Consider the following 23,439-nt stretch of genomic DNA (forward strand, 5'->3'; position numbering starts at 1 on the left):
TAAAATCTTCCAAGAACCTAATTACAATTTTTTTTTTTAATTTTAACTCATATTATTTGTTTCTTAAAGTATTTAAGCTCAAATCCATTACTTAAATTTAACAGGCTTAAAGAACTAATGGTGTAGGTTTCAAATAAACATGATAAGATAAGATAGTTTAATGACTGTAACCATTAGATAACTTTATCAGTTTAGTGTTTTCATAAGTTTATAATTGTATTAGTTCCATATAAATAATTCATTAATAGCAAAACTTAATTGTTTAAATGATGTTTAAAAACCTTTTAGTGCCTCTAACATGTGTTGCCAATAAAGGGCTTCTTTTAAAATTTAGCGCTTCTACCATCTGTACAAAAACATCATTAGATAATGAGGACAAAGGGATAACAATTGTTTCATTAGATTATCCTAAAAATAAAAATGCATTGAATAAAGAATCAGTACAGAGTCTCAGTAATGCTTTTGAAGAAATTTCAACCGATTCTAACACAAGAGTGGTAATATTAAGAAGTTTGGTACCAAGGGTGTTCTGTGCAGGAGCGGACTTGAAGGAAAGGCTGACTTTGAGCGACAGTGAGATAAAATCATTTTTAAATAAGCTCAATGAACTTATGTTTAAAGTTGAAGAGTGCCCAGTTCCTGTGATTTCGTCAATAGATGGAGCAGCTCTGGGAGGTGGGTTAGAACTAGCTTTAGCTTCTGACATTAGGATTGCATCGGAAGTTGCAAAAATAGGTTTGTTAGAAACGAAGCTTGCTATCTTACCTGGTGCAGGAGGTACACAGCGATTAACTAGATTAGTGGGTTCGTCTTTAGCCAAAGAACTAATTTTTACAGCTCGTGTTCTGAATGGAATACAAGCAAAAGAATTGGGGATTGTGAACCATGTGACAAAAGATCCTGAAACAGCATTTCAGAAAGCTATAGAAATAGCAAGAGAAATTTTACCTAATGGACCATTGGGAGTTAAATATGCAAAACTTGCAATCAACAAAGGTAAAGAAGTAGATATTTATCAGGGTTGTGCTATTGAAGGATTGTGTTATTCTCAGGTGATACCAACAAAGGACAGATTGGAGGGACTAAAGGCATTTGTAGAGAAACGAAAACCAGATTACAAAGGGGTGTGATACAAATATTGTTTTAGAATATGAAATTATAATGGAACTTTGGACTTGAAAGAATCTCTAGCTCTCTTTTATATTTCATTAATATAATTGTAACATAATATCATAATTGTAAACTCCTTTAGGATATTTATTTTCTAATTAAAACACTGTTGATAAGGTCCGAATGAATAAATTCTGTTTAACTATTTAGAATTATACAATTAAAAAGCAAAAGTGAAACATGAACTGAATGACAAAGCATTTCTTAATAAAAACATTGAGTTTTTATAAAATAAATACTTATTTGCCTATATAGTCAACAGGAAATAAAATTGTAAAAAGGAAACTAGCTCCTGTTTAATACAAGGTCATCATCTCAAGAATAAATTATCAAAAAAACAAATATAACTTTCTACTAATTTTAATTTAATGAGGAAAGACTTGTTTGAAGATTGGGAGATTACCACATGGCAACGTTGATGGACTGAGCAGTTAAAATAATGATTGTATATGCTTCAATAAAGACTTTAAAAATAAATAATGAATTTTGTATATGTTGTTAAATTAAATAAAATTACTACATTTATTTAATCGTCTTTTATAAAGACAAAATTGAAAAACTGGACTTTTAAATAGTGATTGTATATACTTCAATAAAGACTTTTTATTGTCAAATTATATGATAAAAATTAAATAAAATATGATATGAAAATTAATATGAAATTGAAACAAATTTGACATCAAGGCTAATTGCGGAAAAAAAAAAATCTTAACAAAAATAATAAATTTATTGACAAAAATATATATACAAAATATATTTACAATATTGGGAATAATCTGAACCACATATGCACAGTGTACTAAAACAATTGCAGAAATTTAATAAAAATATATAGATAATGTAACTAAACTAGTTTTCCAACTATAATTTTCCATGCTGTTTCACCAAATTTCACAGGACGAGGAGGTGATATTATCTCTGGTTTACATAGCTTAATAGTATCCATCCAAGATGAAGAAGCTGCTTTGGCAATCAAACACCCATGTTTTAAGGAAGTAGTCTTTTCGCATGGAGTAAGCTTCATCATAGCTAGAGAAGGAAAAATATTTTATTAGAAGAAATTAAATCATTATATAAATTTGTAATATAATCTTTTATAAATTTACTTCTCATAGCCTAATATTCATAACTAAAAAGATAGTAAACATTGATAAACATCATGCGACTAAAAATTGAGAATTTTCTTCCCATTCTAAATTATTTAAAAACTAATTCTGAACTAATACTTGATATTAATTCTAGTCTTTTCAGAAGTGTAATTATAAAAATAAAATATAGTACCTTTTTTATGTGTTAATTAAAAATTTCTAATAAATATCAAATTACATAACAATTTTGTAACAAACAGATATACTTAAATTTGAACCATTAATAATATTATTTCTCTCCAAAATAAAATAATTTATTCTTGAAACATAAATTAGTAATCACTTTACTGAATATATTATAATAAAAATATTAAATTCTTACTTGCTGTGTATGAAGGTAAGAAGACCCATAAAAATGTAACATATACTGGTAATGTTTGCATAAAATATATTGTTCTAGTCAAAAGACCGCTAATTAACATTACTCCAACTCGCATCTGAAAAATTGTTTCTTCATTAGAACATTCGACCATCAATTTATGTCCCTTAAAGTACTTCGTTTATGAGGTTTATAATTAAAACTAATATAAATGTCATAATATAACATTTAAAAGCTTTTTTTCTATAAAAGCAGATAATATTAATCAATTTAAAATAAGGAAACATACCACAGTAAAAACAACATAGTAAACAAGTGTTGTAGGTAGAAGAAATAGTAGAACTGCAAAACTTATTGTTCCAATCAAGAGTTCCTCAGTAGTATATGGGTATGAATCAACTTTCCCTGGCTCAGGATTTCTTTTTTTCCCCAAAAATAATCGTGAAAGTGAATATAATCCCTTACCTTGAATTTCATATAACCTAAAAAAATACAAAGTCAAGGCATAAATAATATTATTCACTTATAAAGTAAACAAATTAAAAAAAAAAATAGAACTAAAGCAGATCATAATCATCAAAGGCACTACAAACCAGTAAGAGACTTCACCGTATCAAGAAGTTGCTTCCATTCCTCTCTGTATTGCACAATGATCTGCTCCAAGAGAAGTGATGCCCAGAGAAAAGTGTTCTCAGAAATGGAAACCCTAGAGACTGATAGTGCATTGAATCTTTATGTCTCAAGGCAAGGAAGACCTCTATAACTGGGGTCCAGGAGACCACCCTTGGCTTGACTGACTAGGGAATAGATGAAATCAGAGAAATATATGAGAAGACCCAGCTTGAAAAGGGAAAGACCCTGGCTTAGTTAAAATATGTCAAGAGGAACCAAAGGGAACTAGATGATGTAGCTGCTTGGTCCTCGAGTCCCTACACCTGCTAATGGGGGACTACTGATGTTAAAAGGGAGGAGAAAATGGTTGGAGCCAACAATGATGCCGGGAGAAGTGTTTGCTTCTAGGTGGCAAAGGCTGAACGCTCTGGGCTGAACTGATGTCAGCCCAATGCCAATGGTATTAAATTAATACTGGTTAAATCTTCATTTAAGTTTTATTTCAGCTAATAAGTTTCATTCCACTTCCCCTTTGAGCTTGTCAGTATTTTAAGAAAGTGAAAATATGCACAAAATATCTCCTATCTATTTTAGGGACATGCACTGTTCACACTAATCTCTTAACATTTAAACAATTTTAAAGGATTATGCTTTAAATGAAACATTAAATATATATAAAAAAGGAAGATAAAACTATTTATTACTATTTGAGTTTTTTGACCATACTTGTACCATCTTCCTATTATATACTATACATGGTCAATCAACGATCTTCCATTAAATATTTATATAAATACTTCTTTTAAAAGATATAATTATTTGTCTTATGGATAAATGTGAGTTGATTTAAATAAAAAAACTGATAATGATAATTATATTAGTACTAGGATTATGATATTTTTAAAAAAACACTCAAATTGTAATCTAATGTCACCAAAAACAATAAAACCACATTAAAATCTAATAATTATATTTATTTTAAATAAGATAAATATTGTTACCTTGCGGCATAGACATAAATGCAGTAGACATGAAAAGAGATGATAGCAAATATATCAGCACAAACGGCTAACTGAAATGTCAGTCCTAAAAACCCTATTCTTATCAGTATTTGAAAGAAAATTTCTAAAACAGGTCGAACTGTACCTGAAAAAAATAACAATTGAAATGAAAAATTTTAAAGTAATATAATGAAGGTATGATCTAGTTTCACATCAAAAACAAAAAAACGTACTTAAAAATGACCACCATATATCCAAATAATACAAAACTAAAGATCCAAATAAACTACTTAATGGCTGATTTAGTTTGAGACCTGCTGGACTTCCCATAAGCCATTTGACAATGTGGCTGATTGAAGAAATAACATTCTGTATAAAATCAAGCATGAAAACAAGGAATAAAGAAACAAAATAAAGAGTGTTTTGCTTAAGTTGTACAAACCTCAGTGCACATAGAAATGGAATCAAACATTTCATCTGAGTTTTTCCATCTCGCTATAAAATAAAATAATAACCAGCCTAATAACATATCAGTTATGACAGACATTAAAGAATTTCCGATCTTTAAATTTATAAATCTAACTTCTCTATAAGTATTTTTGATCCATAATACTGTTTGATAATAAGTTCTTAAATTTATTGCCAATGTGGAGTATTTAGTAACATAAGAGCAGATAGATATAATAAAATTGATTACACTAAATAGCATTACAACTATATCAATGAAGCTAGAAAAGATTCTAAAACCATATTCACTAGAACAACTTTTTCTTGATTGCAAATCACTGGCTAATATTTTAAAATGATTAATTTCATTGAATTTCTTGTGATTCGGAAGTAAAAGTTCTGACTGCAATAAACTATGACAATCATAAACGATTAGGAGACAGTCTTTTACAGGTATGGATTCATTATTAATTATACAAGAATTTAAATAAACTTCTTGGTTAACGCAGATAATTGTAACCCAAACTGGATGATAGGCGTTTTTATAGGCAGAAATTTCGTTTAGCTCTGTAGTATAGGTCCCAACTATTTGGTTGGTTTGACATTTCAAAGCTTTATCACCAACTTTTGTTCCAAGTACATAAATGGATCCACGCAAATTTTTGTCCTCTCTTAAATATCCAATCAAATATCCGGGTAACTGTTTCACGGTGGTATTTGGAATAAATACTAACAGAGCTTTCATTATGTTACAATTGTTTGAAATATTACGACGTTAATAGATGTAACATTCATTACGAAACCAACCGGCTTCTTGACAGTAAGCAACTGATAAACAAGTGGGAGGTTTTAGATAAAGTTGACAAAATGTCACAGTACCGTCTTTTTAAATATTTACATTTGAAAAATCATACGATGAAAAAACTACTTTCAATATTACTAAATAAAAAAATAACAAACAGAAATTGATTATTTGAGAACTGAACCTAGGCTGAGATGCAAATAAAATTAATAAAAAATCATTCATTATTCATTAAATTATGCACCCTGCAAGTACAGAAAGTTTCAGTTATCTGTCAGCGGAAGTTTACCAAGTAGCAGGTTTAGAAAGCCAAGCTCTGTTAATGATATTTTAGCTTAGATATCAGTTTAGTGTTGATTTATTTTCGTATTCGGTTAGTATTCTTGTTTCAATATGCATGGTTGGTTGCAGGTTCTTTCCTTCAAAGAAAGTTTATTGGTTCTGTTTAATGAAAAAATATTGGAATAGATTTATGTATCATAATTGATATTAATATTATTATTATAATTTTTTTTGCATGATTATTTATTTTCCTTTTAGTTTCTTTGCACCTGAGGCTTTTAGAACTTTTACACCTATGCTGGCAGACTCTTACTTTATGTATAATACTTGCTGGAATGTGGATGTTTTAAATATATTTTTACAAATATGGTTATTTGATAAATTAATAAGGGATTTAATTGGGCAATGTAAATATGGTTAGGGAGATTTTGTCAAACAAGGCAAAATTTATTTTTTCTTTATTAAAAAAAAAATTAATTGCAAGGAGTTTTATGTGTCTGTTTTAAACTAATCTTTATGACTTTCTTTTTCTCCTTTGCTCGAAATGTATATACTTCAATTTAATAGAAACTTAATATATAAGATGAACTATTTTTATTTTATTTCTTCTTGGAAAATAAAACACTATTCTATAACTGGACCAATGTCATATTTTTCCAATTAAAATAAGTTCCTTGTATATATTTAAAGTTATCTGTGTCATATAAAACTGAGGAGAAATACTGGACTGGTTCATATTTATATATCCCTTGAATTGGAGGGAGCCAAGGAAGGTCACATGGCCCCCTCTTTAGTTTTGAATATTGTGTGTTGCCTGTCACTTCTGTTGCTAGTCTTATAACTGATACTTACCTGAGGAATAAGCAGGTGAGTTATACTAGTGACTAATCATTTTAAAGGTTAATTTATTAAAATAGCACAACTAAGTGACCAATTGTGTCTAACCATTTAATGCTATTTATAACCAGTCGGGCTTTGGTACAAATTGTATTTGTTTGGAAATCTTTACTAATACTTCATACAGATTTTCAACCGATAATATCTATAAACTATTGAAGATTTTCTTTATCTGTTCAAGTCTTAGAATTGAATTTTAAATTACTTACTTATCTGAGTAATTTGTTTATTCTAAAGAATGTTTTATACTCTAATTTCATTTTAGTCTTTCTCCCTGATTAGCTGGGAATGTGTTGTTTAAGTAGTTTATTAAAGTATAAAAAAAATAACAATGTATCTAAAGTAAAGAAAAAAATATATAGTGGTTGGTATAAATATTCTATTCTCTCAATAAAGAAAATTTATATTCAGTATTTAATTTGACCTAAGATGCATATAATGTCAAATGTGAATGGTTCATTGCATGGAATGGTCTTATCTCCCCCCTCTCTCTTATTTACTTCCTGTAAAGATTACTTAGACTGCAGTCTGGTGAATCTACTTATTTAATCAAACTATTCCCAATAAAATTTAGTGCATTAAAAGTAAATAAGTGTTATTTACTTGATTTTGGTTATTTATCTACCAGTCTTTATGTAGTTGCAGTTTTCCTGATGTTATCTTGAGCAGATAATAATATTAAATTACTAAAGTTATTTAATCTTTTGTATATTTTGTACATGCAGTTCACTTTGTGCAGTGTCGGCTGCTTTCATATGTTTAGAATGGATTTTATATTTTCAGGATATAAAGTTTCATATATGATATGTTATTCTTCATGAATATTTCATTGGTAAGGAACTCATATTACAGTGATAACAGAATTCAGTTAATTTTGAATATTTTATTCAGAAGTTTATTATGCTTAACTTATTTCCTGATCTATTTTTGAAATGTGAGTCCCATACAGCTCTAGGATTTTCTTAAAATATTTTGCTGTACATTCTTCATTTCTGTCTTAGGTATCAGATCAAACGAATTTTAAAATTTTTAATTTATAGTTTCATTGGACTGCCATTTCTTGTGAAAAATAAGTTGGTTTAAACAGTTTCAAAAATCTTCCTTATTTATAAATTAATAATTTATTAATTATTCAATTTATAATACTGCCTGTATTATGTTCACATATTTTGTTAGAAGATCGTCTTTTCTTTTATTGTTTTCCTATGTTAGGTCATTCTATATTTCTTGAAATATAATTTATTTGTCATGATGGAATTATTATGAGGTGTTTTTGGTTTGTTAGCCACTGATTTCATCTATAATCTTGTACAATGTTGTTTTTCCATTCTGACGAGTAATCTTCATCTTTAATCTGCTAACCAGTAAATTTGTCTATCATATACTTCTGCTCTTATAAAACTTATAATCTATTTGTATTTGTGTATTATTTTTTAGGTTCTTATGATTAGCTAATTTCTATTGTCCTCACTACGAATTCTTATTCACAATAATCCTTAAAATAATTATTCTTTACTGTTCTCGGCCACTGGATCCTTATCCCCCTTAAAAATGGAAAAGGTTTTTTTAATTTTTTCCCCATCATATCCACCTTTAGTAAGAAGACTGATCATCAATAGAACCCCATTCCTCCTTTAGTTGTCGCTCATACCTTGAATCCCTTCAACTCTGGTAATCTTCCATGGACAGTGCATTATTAAATTTCAGAACTATCCAAGGATAATCTTATTGCTCTTGTCGAATTCAACACAATATTTAATTCTATTGTTTCTCTAATCCCAAATGATTGTTTCTCTAATCATATTAATCAAACAATATGATGATGACCTTCTTGTTTTAATTCCTGATGATATTCCTAATATACTGACTGCCTTTAAATCCTACTAACTCTGACTCTACTTTATCGTTGTATTTGTAATGCACAATTCTCTTCCTTTCCCTGACTTCCTCATCATAAGAAACGTTAAATGTCATTCATTGTAAACACCTGACTAGTATATAAATTCGACTTACTCCAGCAGACTTTTTAACTATCATTCCCAGCGCACTGCAATAAAAAAAATGAACATAGACAATAACCATATATCTTGTTTTTCTCTCTCCAATTGATATCTCCAACATTCACTACAAAACCAAAAATACCATTCTAGCTTATAACCCCCTTTCCCACCTCTCTTCCCATAAGAAACCATAAAAAACATCATACTTATAAAGCTCCTCTATTTCTTCACAACTCCCCTCTATACCTTATCTCCTTCCTTTCGAATATCATTCCAAAATCCTTATGCTTGTCTAAGGTAAATCTACAAAATATTCAATCCCGCAACAGGCTTGCAATCGTCTTACCGACGATAGGACAATAGAACGACAAATAACACTGCTTCATTCGCGTTCCACATTTTATCTCTCATAGGCGAAAACTGAACTGGCGAAAAAAGTCTTTTCAGATAGAAACCCTTAGCATAAAGATCCTGTTTCCGCCAACTTTCTTAACTATCCTTATCCTCGAACGATTTTCAAAAAACTCCCTCCCGAGCGACCGCTACAAATTATTTTAAAGGGCTTTAGAAAAGCGTATACAACTTTATATTCCGCAAATATTCAAAATAGTAACTCCACCACTCAAAAGGTTCTTATCGCTCGTGAAATGCCTCCCTTTTAGTCTGTTTTTCACCTGAGGGAAGCACGAAGTCGAAGGGAGCTAGACCTGGTCCTTAGGGAATGTGTTCAAACAGTTTTGTTCCAGTGCTGGTCAAATATTCTGAGCAAACTTAAGAACGATGCGCTGGAGCATTTTCCTGGTTAAGGAACCATGTAGCTATTTTTGAGTTCGGCCGAAGTTTCTGGAGAGCTTGTACCACTTTAGGGAGATATTCCTAGGTGCATCACTGTGACAGTCTTCTGCATTTCTAACATCATTCGTTCCACCATGCCCTTCACACTAAAAAATACTGCCTCCACTCTCTTCTAAACCGATCTGGATTTCCGTATAGTCACGGAGGTATCCTCATCTTCTAATATCCACACTTTTTTCTGACCTTCAGTTGACCATCACTGTAGTAAAACCAAGTTTCATTTCCTATCTTTATACTGTTTACATTAAAGGCTTTTCCATTTTTGAACATCAAGCAACTTCCCAACTGCATTAATGTTTTCTTGATGAAGCTGGATGACTTGATCTTGGAGCGTCTTCAAGCCCAAAATTTCCTCTTTCAGACTCGCTTCCACCTGAACATCGTCGTACTGTGTTAACAATCCTCTTTAAGTACAGCCGTTATTTCCTCCAAACACTGATCCACACTGAACCCCATGCAAAGTTATTCCGTAAAATCGCCCAGTAATCAACTTCAAAAAATTTTAATTAGTACATAATTGTCGGAATGGAAACGACCTAAACCCTGTGACTCAACCTGCTACTGCGCTGGCTGGGACAGGTCCCCCCACACCCTAACACTTACCCTCGTGGAATAATTCAATTACTGATATTGTAAAACTCATCTAGTGCCATATTTATATTAACTTAAAATCGCATCTCGTAAAAATAAAGCAAGATAAAAGAAAAACTGACAAACTAAATTTATCGATTGCCTATTCCCAAATTATATATTTATTAAATTATCAGTAGTCCATTATCCACCCCCAACCTTCCTTTGTTGTTTTTCTGTTCTCACGTTTACTACTTATAGTAATACATTTCTTTGTCGATTATTCCATATATTGCTTCCCCTTTGTTTTCATTACCTTATTTCATATTTTTTTATTCTACCGTATGTATATTTCATTACATAGTTTTGCTTAGAATCTGATACAGGAAATTAAATTTCTGTATGTAGTAGTTTTGAAGACATATTTCCTGCCAATCTTTGCGTTAAAATCTCCCATAATCATCTTTATAATGCTCTTGTGGTAGCTAACGAGGGTCCTTCTTAACTGATCATAGAATGCTTCCTTCTTAACTCCAAGTGACAGGTGAATGTATTGCAGTTGAGAAGAATTAAGTTTGATAATTATAGAATTTGTCATTTGACTGTAAGACGCTAATCCGTGGGCTCATTGGCTAAACATCTATTTTCAGATTTCTTGTTTTTCCTTTTATCACGAAGTCCATTCCTGTACATGGCGATGTTCGTGATTGCTGTAATAGATGGCATGGAGCCACATTTCCAGAAGTCCATTTTCTTTCTACCTTATTTCTTGCAGGACGACCAAGTCTAAGTTGTAGAGCTGGTGTAGGATTCGTTTTTGTGACCTCAGTCTGACTCTAATATTCCATTATTCATTAGTTTATTTCCTTAGTTAAATAAAGTAGCTATTAAGGAAATATGAGGTCTAATGGAATTTCCTAATTTGAATTTTGAGCAGAGATATCCACTCGTGATGTTACGAAACTTATCGCTGGTCATGGATTTTCGTTCCATTTGTAAACTTTTGTTTTTAGTGCATTATTTCAATATATTACAACAAATTAAATAATGTCTCTTTATTAAAAATAAATAATTCATTTCATAATAAAAAATAATTTTAATCATATTTGCTTTTCCATAGACTTATGAACTTCCTTTAACATTGTTTTTTTTTTTTTTTTAATAAGAACATACAAACGTACCTATTCTTTATCTCATAAAAATAAATATAAGTCTGCTAAATTAACTACGTCCTATAAAAATAACTGGTTGCTTACGCGACCTGTTTTTAAAGTTATTAATTTTTATCCAAATAGTACTTAGCTTCAAGAAGGGCTATGTGTAAAGTCTATTTATTTATTTTTTTGTTGCCATATAAAGAATTTTCAATCCAGTAATATTAATTTTGTTTATTTGAATTAATTAAGCATCCCTCATTGTTATTGCTAGTGAAAAATATGAACTATGAAAGGATTTGATGTTTAACTAAGGAAGAAAATAGGTTACTGATTTTCAAATTAATAAATTTAAATACTCAAAGATATTTAATACTACTCATTGAGTCATTTTTGTCAAATCGATCATTTTGTATTTCAATTAATAACATAACATCCCCCATGTATTGCCGATCTCCCACAGGGTTCCTGTCTAAGTCCCATACTATTCAATCTCTTCATAAATGATTACCCAAAATTTTAAAAAGTTGACATAGCTCTTTTTCCCGATGATACAGTGATTCAAATCTCTTCATACCGTATTGGCACAATCGTTAATAATATAAAAAATGCTGTTCGAAAAACATCTAAATACCTGGGAATTAGTTTTAAACATTGATGAAACAGAAGCAATAATTTTTACGAAACGACGGCTTATACTTCCATCGACCCTAGATTTAAATAATACCTCTGTCCCTTTTGGGTCGAAATTAGAAAACGCAATGAAAATTTTATATATCACTTTTTATTTGAAAAAATTAAAATTATCCAGTAGAAATAAATAGATATTATATATAGCTGTACTAAGGTCCATCTTAACTTATGCCTGCCTCATATGGAGCTTTACCAGTTAACAAACATAAGCACAAGTATTCCAATACAAATGCCTCAGAATTTTGAATAACTCTCCATATTACACTAAAATGCACTCTGAATTAAATATAGAAACCGTACAGCAGGGTACAATTTAAGTCTATCGTCAATCGCTCCCATAGTCTGTGGTGCAATTCTGTTTACCATAGAAACGATTGTAGAAGACAAAACTTTCTAGCAGTAGTTTAGTACATTCTGGGAAGTCCTGAAATTCTTAGCGCTCGACACTATCATCTCTGCTCATCCAGCACAATACATTTTGACCTCTGTGTTACACTTGTCACCGGACGCAAAACGTGAACGCAACATTTACGACTTGACTCATCGAAGAACAGTCACTTAGCTTGAATATTTGATAGTAGGGTTTATACAAAAACCGACATTTTAGAAATCGGTTTTTGAACAGTAATTTTTCCATAAAACCGGTTTTAACCGGTTTCGAATTTTTATAAAAATTTTTTTTTGCTCGAATATTCTGTAATTCGAACAAAAAATTTTAACAGAACATTTAGAGTGATTAAAAGCAGTTTTTGACTGAAATTATTTACTGTTCAATTTTATTGATAGTAAAAATTTTTTATGCAATTTAGTAGAACAAAGAAATAATTGTTGACCAGGTTTAAATAACTTTAAAAACAATTATTCATTGTTTATGCATAATTTTCACATATAAGGATGTAAATATTTTTATAATAGTGAAACGAGTTAGTTATTCAGCAAAGGGTTCGAATAAATAAAAACAATATATTTTAATATTTTTATAATAACCATATTATTTTTTTAAGAAACAATGTTATTAGATACAGATGGATACTTATTAAAAACAATTAGAAAATATATAACTGTGTATTATATAATGTAAATTATTATCAAAGCCGAAAGACAAGAGTAAATAAAGTTTATGCATACATACTTATTAAAATCAATTTTAGTTTTAAAGACAATTAAGCAAAGGACCGAGTATTTTCTATTCCGGGCAATTTTAATACAAATTTGAATATTCTATTTATTTTTTTGTTTAATGAAATATGATTTCAGAAAACAGAGGACGTCTATCGATTTGCTATTTAGCCCTCTCCTTAGTTTATTCACAAAATTCCCCGAAATAGAAAATACCCTCTCACTTGCAACCGAACTAGGCTTAATCGTTTTTAAAGCCTGATATAATAATTCGATATTTTATAGAAAACCGGTTTTCGAATTTCATAATTTTCTCAAAAAAACCGGTTTTTAAAACCCGGTTTTAAAAACCGACAAACCCTATTTGATAGTGTCATATCGTAGCTTCTTTTCTTTCATATTGACAGTATTATTATTAATCAATATTATTTATCCTCGGTGACCACGTTGAGTTTCAATTTTTCTTCTGTTTAAAATGCAAGTACCTTTTCTTTGTTTTGAATTAAATTGCTTTTCTTACCTATATATTTTTTTATAAGTGAATATTCTCGGTAACAGATCACTAAACTATTGTCTTTACACTGAGAGAATAATATGGGACAGTATCACAAATATATTAGGAATAACAATAATTATTTAAATTAAGAAGTCAGTGTTGTAAACCGTAATAAATATATTGTAACTTTAACATACTTCTTGTAAATTTGAATATATCTATATTAGATTTTAATATGCTTAAATTGCTGTCCCCGATCGTAATATGCAGTATTGTTATAATTTCTCTCAATATAACGGAGGTAATTACCGCAGTTCAGGAGTTTTTGAATTATCTAGGAAATATTTAATTCAATATTTATTCCTTAAATTGTCGTATTTCTTTTCATTTTAGTATAACCATGAAGATGAGTAGTAAACCGAACAAATCGAAAACTTATCACTTCAATGAAGAATGGGTACTCGATTACTTTTTACAATGGTGAATAATAAATGTTGTTTAATATTCGCTGGAATGATCTTATACTGAAACACAGTGTTTAAATGCATTTCACAGTGTATGCATTCCACACCCCTTATTCCCCCTTAGACTACGCTATTGACAACAAGTCGATCGCGACAAACTTTTAAGATAAAAAGTAGGTCTTATACACAGAAAAGTTCGTTACCCTTGCCGTACAGGATTACACATGTAATAGTACAAGAGCCCAAGAGGAGAAAAAAGGCAGTCATTTCACCTCAATTATTGATTACTTTAATGAAAACTAGGTATAATTACTAGTCAAAATCCATGGGTCTGCCTAGTATAGGTAGGGGGAATAAAAAATGGCGGCTGTTTGAAAGCGATAAAAAAATTTAATTTTTCATTCGGAGCTCTGTATCTTAAGAAGTAGGTACAACACAAGAAGCCCTAAGAGAACGTCATTTAAAGATGAGCAGATTTTCTAAAATATGAGCCCTAAAAGAGTTATTTACGTTAAATAATTCTCGAGATATAGCTTTTTAAAAAGCAACATTTCATAAAAATGTTGTATGGGACATACTGAAAGATCAGTAGTTAGTGAATTTATTTTGAAAAATCTATATCTCAAAAACCATTAGACGTACAAATGTCTATTAGCACTCAAATTAAAGCTAGTTTAATGAGCTGTAAAGTAGTTTATAATGTTTATCTTCGTAGGAGTAATAGTGTACATGAAATTCGCTAAAATATATTAATTTATAGTTGTTCGGACGAATTTTCATTTGCTAAATTTATATTCATATGTGAATATCATAAAAACTACTACCCCTACGAAGATAAGTGTCATAACCTACTTTATAGTTAGTTAAATTTCCTTTATTTTGAGCGTTGGCAGACAGATGTGCGTCTTGTGGATCTAGAGGTATATTTTTTCAAAAATCCAACATTTTATACGAACAACTAGAAATTAACATTTTGTGAGTTTATTTTGTCAAATATCATAAAAACTACTACTCCTACAAAGACAAACATAATTAACTATTTTATAGTAAATTTAACTAGCTTTAGTTTAAGCGCTGGCAGACATCTGTACGTTAAATGGTTTCTGAAATGAAGTTTTTCATAAATCAAATTTATTGTCCGAACAACTAAAAATCAATTTATTTTAGGAAATATCCTGAAAACTGCTATTCCTACGAAGGTAAAGGTCATAAACTTCTATGTAGTCCATTATTCTAGCTTTAATTTGAGTGCTAATAGACATCTGTACGTCACATAGTTCCTGAGATATAGATTTCTCAAAATAAATTAACTAACTACTAATCTTTCAGTAGATTCTTAAGAAAGTTTGCTATTTAAAAAGCTATATCTCGAGAACTATAGGACGTAAATAGCTCTTTTAAGGCTAATATTTCAGCAAATTTACTCTTCTTTAAATAATGTGCTCTTAGGTTTTCTAGTGTTGTTGGTAATTTTTAAGATATAGAGCTCGGAATGAAAAATTAGTGTTTTTTAAGCTTTTGAAACAGCCGCCATTTTTTATTCCCCCTACCTATACTTGGCAGACTCATCAATTTTTACTCGTAATTATACATAGTTTTCATTAAAAGTAATCAAAAATTGGGGTGAGATAACTGCCTTTTTTTTCTTCCCTTTCTTGCCCCAACTCATGTAACCCTCTAATCACAGAAATAGGAAATTGCACTAAAACTACAACCCGTAGATATAAATTCAAAATCACCAAATATATATAAATACAAATATAAATCAATGATGAATATTTCATGTTACTTAATGATATGTATTGTATTTTATTCAATGTTGCGTATTTTATTTTAATTCAATATTATTTTTTCCCCCTTCGGTTTATTTTACCTAAATGTAAAATAGAGGAATTATGTAAAATGTAATTAATATTAGAAAAATTGAATTGTATAAGAGGATATCCCTCCCCAAAAAATGGGGGGGTATATATATATATTATATATTTATGCAATAAAAAATTTCTTTTCTATTTAATAACTAATTTCTTTTCACCGTTATTATAATATTAAAAAATAAATGATTATTGACAACAGCAGAAAGACGAAAAAATTAAAAGCAGATTTTTATTTAAATATAGTAGTATTGTCATCATGAATAAAGGAGTTGCCGTTAAAAAAAACAAGGGATAATTTCAACTCACACTAGGTGCATATGCTTAGTAAAAATTGTGTGATGTTCAGATTGTTTATAATCTAAATACTTGGGTGAATATATTATCCAACCAAATCTTTATTAACGTTAAGTACTATCTCCTTTTAATCCGACGTTTGGGAATACCCCTCAGTCGCCAGGCTCTACAAACATAACGATACAAAATAATAGATACTTTACAATTCACAATTTGTTTTGTACTATTTACTTTTTGACTATTCATGGATCTAATACTGAGCTTTTGATAGATATGGTTGTTAGCTCAGTAGATTTAATAAATGTTATAAACTAGACTTGTTGGTTTTTCTTCAATGACTCCATTGTATCATTAGTCAGTTCCTCAAAATGATTTATCATGGCTTTGATAGACACCTTCTTAGAAGGGAACAGAGGTAAATTGTCTTACGTGGTGGTTGAGGTATGTGATATTTAGCAATTTAACTGTGCTGTTTAGAACACATTGTTGTAGGAAGATAGTCTAGCGGTCAACAAAGGTATCAAAATAGTGAAAGAAAACTATTTGTTGTTGACCACTTTGCAGGGCTTCGTCAGGGAAAAATGAGAAAACAAGATACAAATATTTTAAATGAGGTGTATATAGTTGACCGTTGATTTGTAAAATTTACAAATATTTTAGAATTAAAAAAACATTAAATTTAAATATAAGATATTTACAAATATTTTAGAATTAACAAAACATTAAAATAAAAATGTTCACATAACAAAACATTAAAATAGAAATGCTTTATTGTCGCCTTCTGTTCAACCTTTACCTTTGAACAGGTAGGTGGTCCTGACTTGTTCTTTGCTCATTTATTATCATTTTAATATCATTATTATTTTTTTATTTATAATTATTCTTTCAAGACGTTTACTTAATCTCTTTTTATTTTATTTATTTTTTTATGTTCGTCTCCTGAACTTTTTTGAACTGTATATTTTACGTATTTTTTAAAATTTTTACTTTTACCATTGTTACTTATTTTTTATTCTTCTTATTATCATTGTTTATTCAATTTTATTTTATATTGATTCTATTTTACGTCTTCCCTCCTTTTATTTATATGTAATTTCTTATCACTTTTTTTTTTTTTACATAATATTTATCCTAGCTTAAATTGCCTTATTGTATCTTAATGTTGTAATATTCTCAGTTTTTTTTTTGTATCTTTTTAGCCCTGTTGAAGCCCTGCAAAGTGGGGCGAAACGTCGGAAAATAAATAGTTGTAAGCTATTTTTGTTTCTCTTTTGACCGCAACCCTGACCATCTTCTTATATTTAAAATAGAAACATTTCAAAACAATTGTTATGTTTATAATGTATATAAAAAAGAATTAATAATGACAATATGAGGAAGTATACATGTAGGTGGGAATAAGTTACTAATAAATACAACCAGGTGTGATAAAAGTTCTAAATACAAATCTAGACTAATAAATTATACGAGACTATTCATAAATATGGTAGAGAGGTAGGGGTAAAAGTTAGATCAAATAGGTGAAGTCGGTATGGTAAACGTGGGGTATAGTAATATGTAAAAGGGAAATATTAAGAGAATTGATAAAAATAAACAATAAACATGGGGATTATCATCTGTCAGATTGAAACACTGCGGAGGACTGGGAAAAAAGTGAGAAGTCACTTATAAAATGTTCCCACTTCCTAGGCTAACCTTTAGGAAGGATACGAAGGAAACGTTGGTTAACAATATATAGTTTAATTTTACTATTTCGATACCTTTATTTACCACCACCAGGACCCTGTTTCATAATGAAAGCTAATAGTATTAGTTCAAAATACAAGTATAAAAACAACGTGTTAATTACACTAATACTTATTTTTTTTTTCATAAAAAGGAGGACTATTGGTGATATTACAGGAGTTAAAAAGTACTAAAGTACAAGTTACTATTGTACAAGTCAGAGTAATTGTATTAAGTTAAATCGACAAGACTAATAGTATTATATATATGTATATATAGTTGACCGTAAAAATTGATATATAAGAAGATGGCCAGGGTTGCGGTCAAAAGAGAAACAAAAATAGTTTAGAACTATTTATTTTCCGACGGTTCGCCCCACCTTGCAGGGCTTCATCAGGGCTAAATTTCATTTAAATTTTAAATTTTAATTAGGAATTTTAGGAATTAGGAATTTATTAGGAAATTTTAAATTTCCTTCCCCGTATTGTTTTTGTTTTATGTGCATCTCCTGTACTTTTTTAGCTTTATATTTTACGTATTTTTATTAAGAAATTTTTACTCTTGCCATTGTTACTTGTTTTTATTCTTATCTTTGTATTTTTATTCTTATCATTGTATCTTATCTTTGTATTTTTATTCTTATCATTGTATCTTATCTTTGTATTTTTATTCTTATCATTGTATCATTTTAGCCCTGATGAAGCCCTGCAAAGTGGGGTGAAACGTCGGAAAATAAATAGTTGTAAACTATTTTTGTTTCTCCTTTGACCGCAACCCTGACCATCTTCCTATACAGGAAAATAAATAGTTGTAAACTATTTTTGTTTCTCCTTTGACCGCAACCCTGACCATCTTCTTATATATACTAATAGTATTAGTTTGTCCTTTATTATGAAACAGGCCTCTGGAATATTTTCCTATAATCTACTTCCTACGGTCAACTATCTTCTTCAAATAGAATTCATTATGTTAAATAATTCGTCTGTCCCATAATTCATTGGTCTACGCCTTCAGATGATACTTTTTACTGAGTTTTTTTTTTACTTGCTTTAACCGGCATATTTAGAAATATTCTCATTCAAGTGTAGTTTACAAAGTTTTGGTAATCTTGAAGAACTGGAAATTAGACTAGATTTAAATGTTGTTGAAATGATGATGTTAGTTATGTGTCGAAATCAAATTTTTTTATAAAATGATGTGCAGATAGTTGACCCTGGATAATATTTATGAGAAGATGGTTGGTGGTGTGGTTTAAAAACTTATTTATTAGTGCTAACGTTTCGGTCAGAATTTCTAGCCTTCATCAGGGCTAGCTAGGAAGATGTCGGACATCCAAGTGATGTTATTCTCTGACCGCATCCACAAAGATTTTTCATATAATTAAAATTCTCATATGCTGCAAAAGTTTTATCTAATATATAAAAATGAATATTTGATTGTTTATATATTATACTCTGCCATACCGTTCATCCTATTGTCATATGGCTTTTACTCATATTCAGCATAAATATTCAGGATTTTCCTAGGAAGGTTATAGGTGGGCCCAATTTATTTATTTTTATATTATTAAAAAAATTAAGGATTTTTGGAGCGTAACTCAAAAACTATACGTTTTTTCGTGGTTATATGCCAATCGTTTGTCTCTCTCTGAAGAACAAGAAAATAATATTACTGATTCTATCAAATATTTTTCATTTAAAAAAAAATAAAATGAAGCAATGAAGATTTCAGTTAACAATTTTTTTTAAGGATAAAACATTCGTTTTTAGCATCGTCTCAAACCCTTGAATTCCATTTTTTAAAAAAATTAAAAATTACAAAATTAATTAATTAATCTGAGGCCGCTGGAAAATAGGGAAATGCATCTTAAATAGTGTCATTCTCAGTTCTTCGTTGCTTTTTTCAGTTGGGAACTGTTGCCAAAGAAATAGGGTTGGTCAGGGAGTTTATTTTTAGATTTCTATTCTCCTTGCTATTGTGTACGGAAACGCTAATTTTACTGTTTATAAAATAATTTTCTTACATAATCTTTTTGATTTATTCATTGTTTTAATATTTCATTTCCTGTTATTTATTTCTGTTGCCTTCTTTAAAAAGGTTCGTGACTAAGAAACCAATTCACAAGGTGGCGAAAATAAACCCGATGAGCAATCCTTTGGCCACTCGCCTGTCCCAAGTCTCTTTCCCCTCCCTGGCTCCGATTGGTACTAATTACTTCCTACTCGTTGATGATATTGCGATAGTCGAAATCAGCTGATAGCTAATGGACAAAGCTATCAATATACCATCTGAACTTTATGGTTTCGAAAATCGATCAAAATAATTATTGTGTAACTCTTTGAGGAAAATGTTCGTGAAAATCAGTTATGTTTATGTTTTTACATAAATTTCGTATTTTTTTTTCTCGATTTTTTTTTAGTCAATTCTACGAATAGATAAGTAGGGTGACGTTAGTTGTAATATGACCAAGGCCACTGGCGTTCCTTCCCCCTTATCTAGAATTATATTTATCCTAATGAAATATGATATACATAATTATAATATATACATAATGTGAACTGCTACAACCCATGAAGGGAGGGTTCAGTAGTTTGTAAGGAAGTACTGTTTTTAGAACAACGGATATACTAGAAGGTGAGTTAATCAAGATTACATTAAACCGCCAGATTTTTCCTTAATTAATGGTACCCACTATATGGGGCTGGGTGGACCCCAGAGGGCTTCCCAAACCCACAGGGTTGAATCACGGCTATAACTGAATAAATAATTGTCTGCCATAGCCGCATTCGAACCCGGGTCCTTAGGAGTACTTACCAGCTTACCACTGTGCCACCGTGTGTATCATTTCCAATTTATTGTATTCAATTAGGATGGGTTTTCAAATCTATCTTGCCTGTTAGAAATTGTATATCAACATACCAACTTATTGCGTGCATTTAAAAGTTATGAGTATACACTGTTTAATTCATGTTGTAAATATTGTTCTTATATACTTAAATGAAACTATAATTTCGTATATATATTTATTTATTGCTACGTTTCTGGCTTTCCGCTTTTCTAAGCCGGGTAGAGGTTCCAGAAACCACATTTGGTATATATTTATGTATTACTCTACCTATTTCTGTCCGTTGTCTCGGTATGTCCTCTCGTTTTATAAGGGGAGACTATGCATGTGGGATCACCAATTGTAATGCAATTTTTTTTGGTGATACCAGTGATACTGCAGATTGGTGGCATCGTATTAAGTTATTTCAATTTTGGTGATTTTTTAAAAAAAATAGAAGGTGAAATTTGAAGTAAAAAAAATGTTGTTTGATTATAATTAAAATTAAGGTGAAAATTTATAATCATTTTTCGATTAATATCAAAATTCAAGGGTTTTTTTTAGGTGCGAAAATCGAATATCTATTTTATTTCTTAATACAAAAATATTTACACTCGGTAAATCTATAATTGTTTTTATACAAATTTTCCAAAAATGTTTTGTGTGTTTCGCTGAAAATAGTAAATAATTACCGCATTTTCAATTCTTATGTTTTATTTTAAAATGAATATCAAACTTAATTCTGGGACACTTGGTCCCCTAAGAATAACAATTATAGCATTTTTTTTCTAGCTACATTAACTTTTGAACGTAATTAAATGGATCTATAATAATATTTAAAATAAAGTATGAACAAAAATACATATTTATCCATGCTTATATTATAGTGTAGTTCATGTGTGTATGTTTTTATATGTGTAGCGTTGCTCAAAAATTATTACTTTTAGCTTATGAGGTCCATGGTTTTATGTAATATTCTGAAAATTAAGTTTTTCAATTGCGTACCTGTCTTATTTTGAAATTAAAATTACAATATTTTGTTTTTGTTTTTGAACGAAACAAATTAATATATTAATTATGCTGTTTAATAGAATAATCTTTAACAATTATTTTTTTTTTATAATTTATTTATTGTTATTTATAACTGTATAAAAATATATACAAGTAAGTTTGCTGTAGGTGACATAGTGACATCATACGAACATGTGGACAATGTACCTATTGATAGAACTCCAATAACATTTCTAGAGGAGAAGATCTCGAGGCCATCTTCTTTTCAGACGCCTAGGAGGATTATTAGGAAATGAAGGAGAAGCTAGGTTAAAAACAAGTGATAAATGGGAAGTTTATCATAGAAGGATTGGTATCTGGTTCTGGCCAAATCGGTAACATATGAGACATTGAGGTCCTGATGGATGACTTGATTCGTGACAAAGTAAGCAGCGTGGATTTTACGAAGGATTTTGGACTGTAAGGATTGGATTCGGGAGGAATTTGATGGTTTAGTGGATCAGTCTTTAGTAATGGATTTGCAGTTTAGACCGTTTGTCTAGTAAATGTTGTAATAGTCGGAATGGACGAGCAATCTCCTGTCTTTTCATTCTTGTATGGTTAAAAATTATTAAATACCTATAACTGAACTTAACTTTTAACTTGTAGTAGAGCTGAATGGGGAGAAAGGAGAACATTTTTTATCTTAGTTTTTATTTCTCATGACTAAAAAAATAATTAAGTTAATACTTTTTAAATGAATACTAGTTTGTAGCAATAAATTAGATTCTTTTCATAGGGAACCATTTCGTCTTTGTTGTTTAGAGATATATGAAGTAATAGCAGTTATTTTTTATTTCATAAACGATAACAATTTTCTTCATGTCATCTGGGAATAACATTCATACGGTGATAAAAAATGTTCGCCTAACAATACTTATCACATCCTTTTGACATTTGGTGCCTATCCAATGGATACCGACAGATAATGTTATTAGTATTGTCTTCCAAGTACCGCCCTCTGTTGATAATGGTTTATTATCACCTTCAGCCCCAATGAATTGAGAAAGTCACTTTGGGAGATACCTTGGCTTAAACCTTGTTTTGTTCGTATAACCTTTATTTCCTCAAAGTTCAATTTAACTAATCAACTTATTATCCTCAGATGTTCTATTAAACTTATATATTTCCTAGCTATTTCCAAAATTAGATATTGTCATATTTGTTTGCCAAAATATCGTAGAACCACTTCATGATATTCTTATAAATATCTCTGGTGTTCTCCAATGGGAAATATAACTATTATAAAGATATAAAAAGATTAATATAACATGTAAAAATAAAATAAGCTTGAGTCTCGAGAATGGGCAAAAACCTAAAACGTTGACAAGCTAAACTTTTAAGTAATAAGGGTAAGTGTAATTAGTTATAAAGATTTTACAAACAAAAAGATTTGTTCCCTTCATGTAAATTGAAATTGTAGAACATTAGTCACATTTGATTTTCATCTTGTCAAAATCGTGTTGTTGAAGTGTAGATTGGCTTTCATCCAAAGCAAAGTTTCCCAACCGGCTTAAGTGTGATAGTGCAAGAGCCCAGTGGAAAAAAATCAGTTAAAAAACCCCAATTTTTGATTACTTTAATGAAAACTATGTGTACTAGTCAAAATAAGTCTGCCATATATATATGACAGACTTATT

General features: G+C 29.8%; 3 protein-coding genes across 5 annotated transcripts in view; 2 read left to right on the top strand and 1 right to left on the bottom strand.

Annotated features, from left to right (window-relative positions):
• The first annotated feature begins 168 nt into the window (after window positions 1-168).
• Window positions 169-1,910, top strand: LOC106688488 (methylglutaconyl-CoA hydratase, mitochondrial). The gene has a single exon (XM_014432974.3). The coding sequence runs from the start codon at window positions 267-269 to the stop codon at window positions 1,128-1,130; it is 864 nt and encodes a 287-aa protein (XP_014288460.1). The 5' UTR covers window positions 169-266; the 3' UTR covers window positions 1,131-1,910.
• On the bottom strand, window positions 1,879-5,802 carry PIG-Q (phosphatidylinositol glycan anchor biosynthesis class Q). Its single transcript, XM_014432980.3, has 6 exons — window positions 4,693-5,802; window positions 4,484-4,619; window positions 4,251-4,395; window positions 2,927-3,119; window positions 2,641-2,755; window positions 1,879-2,199 (listed from the first exon to the last, which is right to left on the bottom strand). The coding sequence occupies exons 1-6, from the start codon at window positions 5,440-5,442 to the stop codon at window positions 2,015-2,017; spliced, it is 1,524 nt and encodes a 507-aa protein (XP_014288466.1). The 5' UTR covers window positions 5,443-5,802; the 3' UTR covers window positions 1,879-2,014.
• The window catches only part of LOC106688489 (sodium-independent sulfate anion transporter), a 112,820-nt gene continuing 95,157 nt past the window's right edge, over window positions 5,777-23,439 (top strand). The window contains exon 1 of one of the 3 annotated variants that reach the window (XM_014432977.3): window positions 5,777-5,872. The gene's annotated coding sequence lies outside the window, so the exon portion shown is untranslated. Of the gene's footprint in view, window positions 5,873-6,516; window positions 6,649-20,538; window positions 20,560-23,439 lie in introns of those variants that run through there. The other 2 variants (XM_014432978.3, XM_067051165.1) reach the window with 2 other exon arrangements.

The sequence above is a fragment of the Halyomorpha halys genome, unplaced genomic scaffold (genome assembly GCF_000696795.3).
Source record: "Halyomorpha halys isolate HHAL.00 unplaced genomic scaffold, Hhal_1.1 Scaffold1141.1, whole genome shotgun sequence".
NCBI lineage: Eukaryota > Metazoa > Arthropoda > Insecta > Hemiptera > Pentatomidae > Halyomorpha > Halyomorpha halys.